Here is a 13,537-nt window from a genome sequence, read left to right on the forward strand (position 1 = left end):
ACAAAAATCCCTTAAAGAATTGCAGGAAAACACAACCAAACAGGTGATGGAATTGAATAAAACCATCCAAGACCTAAAAAGGGAAGTAGACACAATAAAGAAAACCCAAAGTGAGGCAATGCTGGAGATAGAAACCCTAGGAAAGAAATCTGGAACCATAGATGTGAGCATCAGCAACAGAATACAAGAGATGGAAGAGTGAATCTCAGGTGCAGAAGATTCCATAGAGAACATCGGCACAACAATTAAAGAAAATGGAAAATACAAAAAGATCCTAACTCAAAACATCCAGGAAATCCAGGACACAATGAGAAGACCAAACCTACGGATAATAGGAGTAGATGAGAATGAAGATTTTCAACTCAAAGGACTGGCAAATATCTTCAACAAAATTATAGAAGAAAACTTCCCAAATCTAAAGAAAGAGATGCCCATGAATGTACAAGAAGCATACAGAACTCCAAATAGACTGGACCAGAAAAGAAATTCCTCCTGACACATAATAATCAGAACAACAAATGCACTAAATAAAGATAGAATACTAAAAGCAGTAAGGGAAAAAGGTCAAGTAACATATAAAGGCAGGCCTATTAGAATTACACCAGATTTTTCACCAGAGACTATGAAAGCCAGAAAAGCCTGGACAGATGTTATACAGACACTAAGAGAACACAAATTCCAGCCCAGGCTACTATACCCAGCCAAACTCTCAATTACCATAGATGGAGAAACCAAAGTATTCCAAATTCACACATTATCTTTCCAGGAATCCAGCCCTTTAAAAGATAATAACAGAAAAAAACCAATACAAGGACGGAAATCACACCCTAGACAAAGCAAGAAAGTAATCCCTCAACAAACCTAAAACAAGACAGCCACAAGAACAAAACGCCAACTTTAACAACAAAAATAACAGGAAGCAACAATTACCTTTCCTTAATATCTCTTAATATCAATGGGCTCAACTCCCCAATAAAAAGACATAGACTAACAGACTGGCTACACAAACAGGACCCAACATTTTGCTGCTTACAGGAAACTCATCTCAGAGAAAAAGATAGACATTACCTCAGAATGAAAGGCTGGAAAACAATTTTCCAAGCAAATGGCCTGAAGAAAAAAGCTGGAGTAGCCATTCTAATATCAAATAAAATCGTCTTCCAACACAAAGTTATCAAAAAAGACAAGGAGGGGCACTTTATATTCATCAAAGGTAAAATCTTCCAAGATGAACTCTCAATTCTGAATATCTATGCTCCAAATGCAAGGGCAGCCACATTCATTCAAGAAACTTTAGTAAAGCTCAAAGCACACATTACACCTCATACAATAATACTGGGAGACTTCAACACCTCACTCTCATCAATGGACAGATCCTGGAAACAGAAATTAAACAGAAACACATTGAAACTAACAGAAGTTACGAAACAAATGGATTTAACAGATATCTACAGAACATTTTATCCTAAAACAAAAGGATATACCTTCTTCTCTGCACTTCATGGTACCTTCTCCAAAACTAACCATATAATTGGTCACAAAATAGGCCTCAAAAGTTGCAAAAATATTGAAATTGTCCCATGTATCCTATGAGATCACCATGGACTAAGGCGGATCTTCAATAACAATATAAATAATAGAAAGCCAACATTCATGCGGAAGCGGAACAACACTCTACTCAATAATATCTTGGTCGAGGAAGAAATAAAGAAAGAAATTAAAGACTTTTTAGAGTTTAATGAAAATGAAGCCACAACATACCCAAACTCTTTTTTTTCAAATAAGTAAAATGTTTTTTATTTTTAATTTTTTAAATTGATATCCGCAGGGTTTTTTTTTTATCACCTTGCTCTAATGCTGTAACTCTTTTTTTAAAATTAGGTATTTATTTCATTTATATTTCCAATGCTATACCAAAAGTCCCCCACACGCTCCCCCACCGACTCTCCCACCCACCCACCCACTACCACTTCTTGGCCCTGGCGTTCCCCTGTACTGAGGCATATAAAGTTTGCACGACCAATGGGCCTCCCTTTCCACTGATGGCCGACTAGGCCATCTTCTGATACATATGCAGCTAGAGACACGAGCTCCGGGGGGTACTGGTAAGTTCATATTGTTGTTCCACCTATAGGGTTGCAGTTCCGATTAGCTCCTTGGTTACTTTCTCTAGATCCTCCATTGGGGGCCCTATGATCCATCCAATAGCTGACTGTGAGCATCCACTTCTGTGTTTGCTAGGCCCTGGCATAGTCTCAAAAGAGTCAGCTAGCTATATCTGGGTCCTTTCAGCAAAATCTTGCTAGTGTATGCAATGGTGTCAGCGTTTGGAAGCTGATTATGGGATGGATCCCCGGATATGGCAGTCTCTAGATGGTTCATTCTTTTGTCTCAGCTCCAAACTTTGTCTCTGTAACTCCTTCAATGGGTGTTTTGTTCCCAATTCTAAGAAGGAACTAAGTATCCACTCGATGGTCTTCCTTCTTCAGTTACATGTGTTTTGCAAATTGTATCTTATATCTTGGGTATTCTAAGTTTCTGGGCTAATATCCACTTATCAGTGAGTACATATTGTGTGACTTCTTTTGTGATTGGGTTACCTCACTTAGGATGATGCCCTCCAGGTCCATCCATTTGGCTAGGAATTTCATAAATTCATTCTTTTTAATAGCTGAGTAGTACTCCATTGTGTAAATGTACCACATTTTCTGTATCCATTCCTCTGTTGAGGGACATCTGGGTTCTTCCCAGCTTCTGACTATTATAAATAAGGCTGCTATTAACATTGTGGAGCATGTATGCTTATTACAAGTTGGAACATCTTCTGGATATATGCCAAGGAGTGGTATTACTGGATCTTCTGATAGTACTATGTCCAATTTTCTGAGGAACCGCCAGACTGATTTCCAGAGGGGTTGTACAAGCTTGCAATCCCACCAAAAATGGAGGAGTGTTCCTCTTTCTCCACATCCTCGCCAGCATCTGCTGTCACCTGAATTTTGATCTTAGCCATTCTGACTGGTGTGAGGTGGAATCTCAGGGTTGTTTTGATTTGCATTTCCCTGATGATTAAGGATGTTGAACATGTTTTCAGGTGTTTCTCAGCCATTCGGTATTCCTCAGGTGAGAATTCTTTGTTTAGATCTGTACCCCACTTCTAATAGGGTTATTAGAAGTTTTTCTTGAGTCCATCTTCTTGAGTTCTTTATATATAATTGGATATTAGTCCCCTATCTGATTTAGGATAGGTAAAGATCCTTTCCCAATCTGTTGGTGGCTTTTTTGTCTTATTGACGGTGTCTTTTGCCTTGCAGAAGCTTTGCAATTTTATGAGGCCCCATTTGTCAATTCTCGATCTTACAGCACAAGCCATTGCTGTTCTATTCAGGAATTTTCCCCTTGTACCCATATCTTCGAGGCTTTTCCTTACTTTCTCCTCTATAATTTTCAGTGTCTCTGGTTTTATGTGGAGTTCCTTAACCCACTTAGATTTGACCTTAGTACAAGGAGATAGGAATGGATGAATTCGCATTCTTCTACATGATAACGCCAGTTGTGCCAGCACCATTTGTTGAAAATGCTGTCTTTTTTCCACTGGATGGTTTTTGCTCCCTTGTCAAAGATCAAGTGACCATAGGTGTGTGGCTTCATTTCTGGGTCTTCAATTCTATTCCATTGGTCTACTTGTCTGTCACTATACCAGTACCATGCAGTTTTTAATCACAATTGCTCTGTAGTACAGCTTTAGGTCAGGCATGGTGATTCCACCGGAGGTTTTTTTTTATCCTTGAGCAGAGATTTTGCTATCCTAGGTTTAATTCGTTGAAGAATTGAGTTGGAATTTTGATGGGGATTGCATTGAATCTGTAGATTGCTTTTGGCAAGATAGCCATTTTTACTATATTGATCCTGCCAATCCATGAGCATGGGAGATCTTTCCATCTTCTGAGATCTTCTTTAATTTCTTTCTTCAGAGACTTGAAGTTCTTATCATACAGATCTTTCACTTCCTTAGTTAGAGTCACGCTGGGACACAATGAAGGCAGTACTAAGAGGAAAACTCATAGCCCTGAGTGCCTCCAAAAAGGAAACTAGAGAGAGCACACACTAGCAGCTTGACAACACACCTAAAAGCTCTAGAAAAAAAGGAAGCAAATACAACTAAGAGGAGTAGATGGCAGGAAATAATCAAACTCAGGGCTGAAATCAACCAAGTGGAAACAAAAAAGAACTATTCAAAGAATCAACCGAACCAGGAGCTGGTTCTTTGAGAAAATCAACAAGATAGATAAACCCTTAGCCAGACTCAGTAGAGGGTACGGGGACAGTATCCTAATTAACAAAATCAGAAATGAAAAGGGAGACATAACAACAGAACACCAGAAAATCTAAAACATCATCAGATCTTACTACAAAAGTCTATACTCAACAAAACTGGAAAACCTGGATGAAATGGACAAATTTCTAGACAGATACCAGGTACCAAAGTTAAATGACAATCAGATTAATGATCTAAACAGTCTCACATCCCCTAAAAAAATAGAAGCAGTCATTAATAGTCTCCCAACCCCAAAAAGCCTAGGACCAGATGGGTTTAGTGCAGAGTTCTATCAGACCTTCAAAGAAGACCTAATTCCAATTCTCCTCAAACTATTCCACAAAATAGAAACAGAAGGTACTCTACCCAATTCATTCTATGAAGCCACAATTACTCTGATACCTAAACCACAGAAAGACCCAACAAAGAAAGAGATCTTCAGACCAATTTCCCTTTTGAATATCAATGCAGAAATACTCAATAAAATTCTTGCTAATGGAATCCAAGAACACATCAAAACAATCATTCATCATGATCAAGTAGGCTTCATACCGGGGATGCAGGGATGGTTTAATATATGGAAATCCATCAATGTAATCCACTATATAAACAAACCCAAAGACAAAAACCACATGATCATTGCATTAGATGCTGAGAAAGCATTTGGCAGAATCCAACATCCATTCATGATAAAAGTCTTAGAAATATCAGGAATTCAAGGCCCATACCTAAACATAATAAAAGCAATCTACAGCAAACCACTAGCCAACATCAAACTAAATGGAGTGAAACTTGAAGCAATCCCACTAAAATCAGGGACTAGACAAGGCTGCCCACTCTCTCCCTACTTATTCAACATTGTACTTGAAGTCCTAGCCAGAGCAATTAAACAACAAAAGGAGATCAAGGGGATACAAATTGGAAGGAAGAAGTCAAAATATCACTATTTGCAGATGATATGATAGTATATATAAGTGACCCTAAAAATTCCACCAGGGAACTCCTAAATCTGATAAACAGCTTCAATGAAGTAGCTGGATATAAAATTAACTCAAATCAGTGAGCTTTCTCTACACAAAGGATAAACATCTGAGAAAGAAATTAGGGAAACAACACCCTTCACAATAGTCACAAATAATATAAAATGCCTTGGTGTGACTCTAAGGAAGTGAAAGATCTGTATGATAAGAACTTCAAGTCCCTAAAGAAAAAAAATCGAAGAAGATCTCAGAGGATGGAAAGATCTCCCATGCTCATGGATTGGCAGGATTAATATAGTAAAAATGGCTATCTTGACGAAAGCAATCTACAGATTCAATGCAATCAATTCCCATTAAAATTCCAACTCAATTCTTCACTGAGTTAGAAAGGGAAATTTTCAAATTCATCCAGAATAACAAAAAAACCTAGGATAGCAAAAACTCTTCTCAAGAATAAAAGAACCTCTGGTGGAATCACCATGCCTGACCTCAAGCTATACTACAGAGCAATTGTGATAAAAACTGCATGATACTGGTACAGTGACAGACATGTAGATCGATGGAATAGACTTGAATACCCAGAAATGAAGCCACACACCTATGGTCACTTGATCTTTGACAAGGGAGCAAAAACCATCCAGTGGAAGAAAGACAGCATTTTCAACAAATGATGCTGGCTCAATTGGTGGTTATCATGTAGAAGAATGTGAATTGATCCATTCTTATCTCCTTGTACAAAGCTCAAGTCTAAGTAGATCAAGGAACTCCACATAAAACCAGAGACACTGAAAATTATAGAGGAGAAAGTAAGGAAAAGCCAGTTCTGTGGGAAGCCGTTGAAGAGTGGCATTTACAGAGTGGCAGTTACAGAGTGGCAGTTATAGAGTGGCAGTTGCAGAGTGGCAGTTGGCTACAGCTGGCCACCACACATACATAGCCAGTAAAGGTTCTTTTGCCAAGGTGAGGTTTTGAGAATTGACAAAAGTTAACCAATCAGATGAGAGACAAGTTAACCAATCAGATGAGAGACAAGTTAACCAATCAGATGAGAGACAAGTTAACCAATCAGATGAGAGAGAACGCCTGTCCTAGGCCTATAAAAGCAGCACCAGTTCTGGGCTCGAGGTCTTTTCGCCTCTACAATCAAGCTCTCCCAATAAACGTGTGCAGAAGGATCCTGTTGCAGCGTCGTTCTTCCTGGCCAGTCGAGCGCGCGCAAGAAAGTTCAGAGCTGAGATAGATGAAAGAACCATCCAGAGACTGCCCCACCTGGGGATCCATCCCATAATCAGCCACCAAACACAGACACTACTGCATATGCCAGCAAGATTTTGCTGACAGGACCCTGATATAGTTGTCTCTTGTGAGGCTATGCCAGTGCCTGGCAAATACAGAAGTGGATGCTCACAGTCAGCTATTGGATGGAGCACAGGGCCCCCAATGAAGGAGCTAGAGAAAGTACCCAAGGAGCTGAAGGGGTCTGCAACCCTATAGGAGGATCAACAATATGAACTAACCAGTAACCCTCAGAACTGTGTCTCTGGTTGCATATGTAGTAGAGGATGGAAGGAGAGGCCCTTGGTCTTGCAAAAATCATATGCCCCAGTACAGGGGAGTCCCAGGGCCAGGAAGCAGGAGTGTGTGTGTGGGGGGAGTTGGGGAGCAGGGTGAGGGGAGGGTATAGGGGATTCTTGGCATAGCATTTGAAATGCAAATGAAGAAAATATCTAATAAAAAAGAAAAAAATAACATGTAAATAAACAAATTATTTCTAGACCTTGGAGGCAGAGCATTCATTGCGTCCCAAGCATTTACTTAAAGAGAAATGGCTAATTAGCTGTGGCTAACTGACTGATGGACAGTCCATCTGCCCCTCCCCCCAGTCCTTCTCCCACAGTCAGTTATGGTTGGGAAGAATATTCAGTTCATAAGCAAAGCAAACCATGCTTTACCTGTAGAGGACAGGGTAGACTTGGGAGGGCGTTTTCTGTATTGGTTCTTCTTTCTCCTCGTTTGTGGAAGAGACAGATGCTGTTATCCATCCAAACATGTGGTTTCTCATTGATGGGACCACCACTGAGCATCTTTCGAATTCAATGTCAGTCTCTAACTTCTCCCAGGCTTGCTTCCAGTGGATAGGAGTGTACCAGGCAATGGCCTAATAGGAATGGAGAGAGTTCTCAATTTCAGATACTACGGAGATGTATGTATGTGTGGCTATAGCCTATTGCAATATTATTTGGTTTTGGTCTCATGTGTTTGTTTGAGGTAGGCTCTCACTCTGCAGCCCAGGCTGGTCTGAAACTTGCTATGCTGCCCGGGCTATTTCAACACTAATTACAGAATTAATATATATTTATATATAAAACTATAATATATTATAGTTTTATGTATGTCACATATCTCTGACAAGCACAAGTGAAATTCACTTTTGAAAACCCCAGACGCAATGCCATTTAAGTGATTTTAGTCCATTGTCCATTAGCTCTCTAGACTTAGTTACGTTATAGGTCTTCTTTGGGTATACACCAATGTAGAGAGGGACTCCCTGATCACATGTTAAATCTGTTGTGATTTCTTTAACCAGCCCTTCCATGAGCTACCACTGTGCAGGAGAAATCTGTGCCATATCTGGATCTTAAATGTAAAACAAGGGCCTGACGAAGTCCCAGACACCGAGGGAGGATGAGCAGCGTCCACAAACGCTGTGACTCCAGCGTGACTGACTGACAGCACTGTTTTGAAAACCCAGACTCACAGCGCATTAGTGAGGAGAGTAGAGAGTCAGATTTTCAGGGAGCAGTCAGAATAATGGCTACCTACAAATCTGCAGGCAGAAGAAACTCAAATCCCCCTCGTCACACTCTATGGCTTCTGTGGTTTTAGTGGCCTTTGGCTATAGTCATTTAGGACAAGGTGGTTCCAAGTGTGGCCTAAGTCACACTTTAGTTTGTCTTTGAAGAGAATCCATAATGTCATCTGCCGGTGCTCTATCACAAAGCAAGTGTTACTGAGGACCAGAGAGACACCTTTGTTGGTCTGTGGGGCTGTGCCAGGCAGAGGGGGGAATGGCTGAGACTTCCCCACAAGATGCAGGTTGTCATCGGCTGGTCCGTGGCATAGCTGGAGAGCGGCCCCTGGGTCCTGGCAAAACCTGTCTGCTTTATGCAGCAAACGGGCAGGAATCAGGGTTTCCAGGAAAGCCTTTCTTGCAATTGCAGGTGAGGACTAGCTTCACTGAGGTAAGAATGGAGGTGATCTTGTCTGTAAAGAACTGTGAGTTTTTATTAGGGTCTCAGGTGGACACGGGCTCTCCCTGGCCTTCTTATTAAGGGCGCATTTTCTAGCTGAAGAAGCTTACTGCCTTGTCACAGCTGGGTTTTTCCAATGGGATGAAACCCAAGGGTGTGGCCTGAAGAGGAGGTCATCTACTGTAGTCGGTGTGGCGCTGTTGTCGTCGTCGTCATCGCTGTGTGCATTGAACACTGGTACTCATTTGATGGTGTTATCTGTGAGTTGTTGAGAATACCTAGTGCTTCCTAGCTGTGCTCACCAGTGCCAGCCAGTCTGTGGGCTGCCTTATCTCAAGCCTTTTCCGGAAAGTGCTGCAAGCTTCTGCTACCAATATTTTCCTCCAAGTGTGAGGGGACAAGCAACCTTTGGGTTTGATCCCCTGAAACTGCAGCCTAAGTAAGCCTCTCCTACCTTAGGTTTCCCTGTCCGTGGTTTTGGCCATGGTTGCTGCTGTTTTAGGTCTCTCTGTTGCTGTGATAAACACCGTAACCAAAAACGTCTTGGGGAGGACGGGTTTATTTGCTTACAGGCTCTGATCACAGTCCATCATGGACAGACGGAAGTCAGGACAGGAACCAGCAGCATAAGCTTGGAGGCAGGAACCGAAGTAGAGGCTGAGGGACCCCGCCTACTGACTCGCTCCCTCTGGCTCTTGTCGGCCTGCTCTCTTATTTAACCCAAGCTTACATGACCAGCATCAGCACACCCACAGGGGGCTGGACTCTCCCACACCAATCATTATCAAGGCAGTGACTCCACAGACTTGCCAATCTGATGGCCACATTTTCTCTACTGAAGTCCCCACTTACCAAATGACTCTAGAACCACCCAGGACAAGTGCCAAACAATGCACTGCGTCAAGGGAGGAAGAGAGCCTCTGTGGGACCAAGACTGGCCTGCAGGGTGTGAGGTGTGAAGGGACAGTCAAATGATGGACATGAATACTACTGAGCAGGCATTGATTTTGGTTCATAATTTCATGAGATTTCATGCCATGATGGTGGGCAAACAATGGCAGAGTGGCTCACGGTGACAGGAGATTTGGCCAAGCTCCTCCATAACTGTGATCAGGCCAAGGTGGAGAAGGCACAAAAGGAAGGAACCACCTACAGTTTCCTATCTCCTTCAGAGGTGCCCTCCGCAGGCAGGGAAGGTGGTCTGACATTTCACATTCCAGCCCTCCGTCTTAACCTGGGTTTTGCTGATGGTGTCTCAGGAGACAGGGTAATTCATTTGAATTACATGTCCTTATTTTTCTAGCCAATTTTAAATACAAGTATTATAAAATTCAGTTTAAATCACGAAGACATGGATGGCTGAGTAAAGATGAATCTAGAGAGTTCCCAATCTGAAACCCAGCAAAGGGCAGGAGAGACGATTAAACAGGTAAGGATGCTGTTCTTCCAGACGACTCAGCTTCGGTTCCCAGCACCCACGTGAGTGGCTCACAACAGCCTGCAATTCCAACTCTTGAGATTCTGAACTCCCTTCTTTACTCTGAGGACACACACACACACACACACACACACACACACACACGCTCACACACATGCTATGCTATAAACATTCATACACACACACACTACACTGCATGCATCCTCACACACACATGCTCTCACACATACTACTGCATACATTCACACACATACATACACCCCACACTGCACACACACACTCTCTCATATGCACGCACATATATTCTTTCTCATGCACACACAGGAGGCACACATATGCCCCACACTGCACACATACACACATTCTCTACACACTCAGACACATACACACACACATACACTGCACACACACAACCCCATGCTGTGAACACTCACACACATATGCCACATAATACATACACACACCCTACAACATATACAGAAAATAAAATCTTTTAAAATTTTACTCTAGCCTGTTCAACAGGTAGTTACCGAATATCATTGTATAATGAAGTAAGAAAGAAATTCATACTCTAGTCCACATATTATGGGGGGGGGTGTTAATGGTTTTGTGGCGTAGCAAATTTGTCTAGGGATAAGAATTAAAGAATAAATTATAATTATGCTAGTTTTATACCAACGAAAGCATGAGACTGCCAAGCATGGGGAAAGAATCCCAGAAAATTATTTCTAAAGTATCTCATTTTATTCCGCATAGAAGATAGTTATTTCAAATTAAGAGTATAAGCCCTTCCATTAGCTTGTGCACCCCCCTGGGCGCAGAGATCAAGTCTTTGTGTTGTGTTCCTTGTGCATAGTTCAGCCTAGAGCATAGGCAAAGGCAAGACTCCCAAGAAACATTGTTGGGATGAATAGCTGAGCAGAGAAGGCCATGTGCAGTACCTTCCTTATCTCACACTTCCAGTCAGGATCGCAAATAAAGCCCACCCCTGACTCTGAATCTGCTGCAGCCTTCGGAAGCTCAGGGTGCCATAACTCCAAATGGCCAGAAGGGGGCACACTGGGGAGGGATAGGAGACAGCTGTTGATCAGAAACTCGGGACACCCTGACTGCTGCTGGGCACACACTGGGAGAGAGGGGTGTTGGTCTGCCTGAGGCACTAGCTGGGGGCATTTGGGGGTGACTCTAGATGTGCTGTGCAGAATGTGAGCAGGACCAAGGGCCGAAGGGAACAGTGGCCGGCTACTCCAGCATCGAGTGTTGAAAACTCTGACACTCACCTCACCATTGGGCTTGCACAAGATGGTCGTGCAGTCCGGACTGGATCGGAACTTGCTCTGTTCCTCCCAAACAAAGTCCGTTGGTGGCTGTGGCTTTGCTTCCGAAGCTGCTGCCCACACCTTAGAGAAAGCAGTTTGTTGCTGACAAGTGCTACTGCGGTTCCACCCAGAGCCACATCCGACGGTGCTATTGTTATTAATCTTTCTGAACAGATAGGGTTTTCGTTGTCATTAAAGGTGGGAAGGCTCTCCCTGCATTTGCCTGGTCTTGGCTAGAATTCCTACGTTCACATCATTTCTGTGCCTCAGCTTTAGCCTCCTGAGGACCTGGGACTATATAGGCATCTGAGCTTCTAGGTTGTTTTAAAATATAATGTAATGCTAAACAGTGACCGAACACGGTTTAAACAACCACCCAGCCCTGGCTTGTGGTCCGCAAGCGGATCCAGGATAGATATAAATGCACACTGTAGGCTTATTCAAAACACTAGGTCGTACCTTTGAGGTTTTTTGTTTTGCTTTGCTTGTTTTTGTAGCTTGATTTTGTGGTTTTCTAAAGTAATTTTGTAGAGATCTTATCTCAGTGTCATGTAAAACAAGCACACACATACTCTTGCAGCACATGGCTACAGACCAGACATCAAGGTTCAGAGGGTCACAGATGGGGGGTGTCAGGGAGAACCCCCTTAGTGCCTGCTCTCTGAGATGACCAGCTCTTTACTTCTCTTTTAAGAATCCATTTTCAGACTTAGGATTTTCACTTTGAAGGACAAGCCAGAATATGATTGCTTACTACACGGAAGAAAGCTGTGGAGAGCAAAGTACAGGCATCCATCCACGACACTACAAACCACAAAATCACATTTAGTACAAAGATCAAGTATCCACGAGGCCACTTGTGCCAAGCCACAGGCTGACAGTAGAGGCAGCATTCCCTATAGGAACCCAGCTCTGACATTATTACTGGCTCCCAGTGTTCCCAGCTCCCAGTGTTCCCAGCTCTCAGTGCTCCCAGTTCACAATGCTCTCATCTGTGCTCCCAGCACATAGTGCTCCTCTCTCAGTGTCCCCAGCTCCCAGTGTTCCCAGCTCCCAGTGCTCCCAGCTCCCCGTGATCCCAGCTCTCAGTGCTTCCAGCTCCCAGTGCTCCCAGCTCTTAGTGCTCCCAGCTCTCAGTGTTCCCAGCTCACTGTTCCCAGTTCCCAGCGTTCACGGCTCCCAGTGTTCCCGGCTCCCAGTGTTCCTGGCTCCCAGTGCTCCCAGCTCCCAGTGCTCCCAGCTCCCAGTGCTCCCAGCTCCTGCTACCCCCAGCTCACCATGTTCCCTCACGGTATTCCCTGCTTGTGATGTTTTTCTGTTCAAGGCAGCCCTGTGGTCCTGGCTTAAAGTTTCCCTAGCTCCTGACACTCCTGGCTGATAGTGTTCCCAATGCATTAATAAATTCCAGCTCTCAGTGTTCTCTACTCATGTTGCAGTCACAGATTATTTGTTCCCCAACTCACACCAATCCCAGATCATGGTACTTCCAATCCACCACATTTCCAGCTCCTGGGAGTCCCAGCTCATGATATCTCGAAAGCACAGTATCCCTAACTCACCATACTGTCAGCTCAGGCTATTCCAACCCACCATAGCACTGGCTCCGGCCATTCCCGCTTCACGATGGTCTTAGCTTCTGTTGGTGCCATCTCATGGTATTTGCAGCTTGCTGTATTTGACCAGCTCATAGCACTCTCAGCTCCTGGGGTTCTCAGCTTGCTATATTCTTACCTCATTGTATTTCTAGCCCATGGTATCACTAGCCAACCACATCCGCAGCTCACAGGATTCCCAATTCACCATGTTCTCAAATCATGGTCAAATCTTGGTGTTCCCAGTTCATGTGTACCCAACTTACTGTATTTTTAGCTCACAGTATTCATCACTCAGACCCTGGTATTCCTAGCTCACAGTTTTCCCAGATCATGAGATTCCTGACTCAATTCATTCTCAGCTCCTGGTATTCCTACATCAGGGTATTTCCAATTCAGTGTATCTTCAACACATGGTCAAGATGTTCTCAGCCCCTGGTATTTCCAGCCCCTAGTATTCTAGATCCCTGGTATTCCAGCCCCCCAGTATTCCCAGTCTATATTACTTACAGCTCACAGCATCCCCAGGTCACTGTATGTCATTACGATACCCCTAACTCACACTAGTCACACATCATTGTGTCCTTGCCCACTGTGTTCCCAGCTCGCAGTGTTTCCCGTGCACAGTCCACCCAGCTG

General features: G+C 43.3%; 1 protein-coding gene across 15 annotated transcripts in view; it reads right to left on the reverse strand.

Annotated features, from left to right (window-relative positions):
* The window catches only part of Lmntd1 (lamin tail domain containing 1), a 61,454-nt gene that overhangs the window by 16,819 nt on the left and 31,098 nt on the right, over positions 1-13,537 (reverse strand). For 14 of the 15 annotated variants that reach the window (XM_006506987.4, XM_017321792.2, XM_006506986.4 and 11 more), the window contains 2 exons: positions 11,268-11,387; positions 7,251-7,456 (listed from right to left, as the gene is read on the reverse strand). In XM_006506987.4, coding sequence (XP_006507050.1) covers positions 7,251-7,456; positions 11,268-11,387 — 326 coding nt within the window. The remainder of the gene's footprint in view (positions 1-7,250; positions 7,457-11,267; positions 11,388-13,537) is intronic. The other variant, XM_017321789.2, reaches the window with a different exon arrangement.

Source organism: Mus musculus, chromosome 6, assembly GCF_000001635.26.
Source record: "Mus musculus strain C57BL/6J chromosome 6, GRCm38.p6 C57BL/6J".
In the NCBI taxonomy this organism is placed as follows: domain Eukaryota; kingdom Metazoa; phylum Chordata; class Mammalia; order Rodentia; family Muridae; genus Mus; species Mus musculus.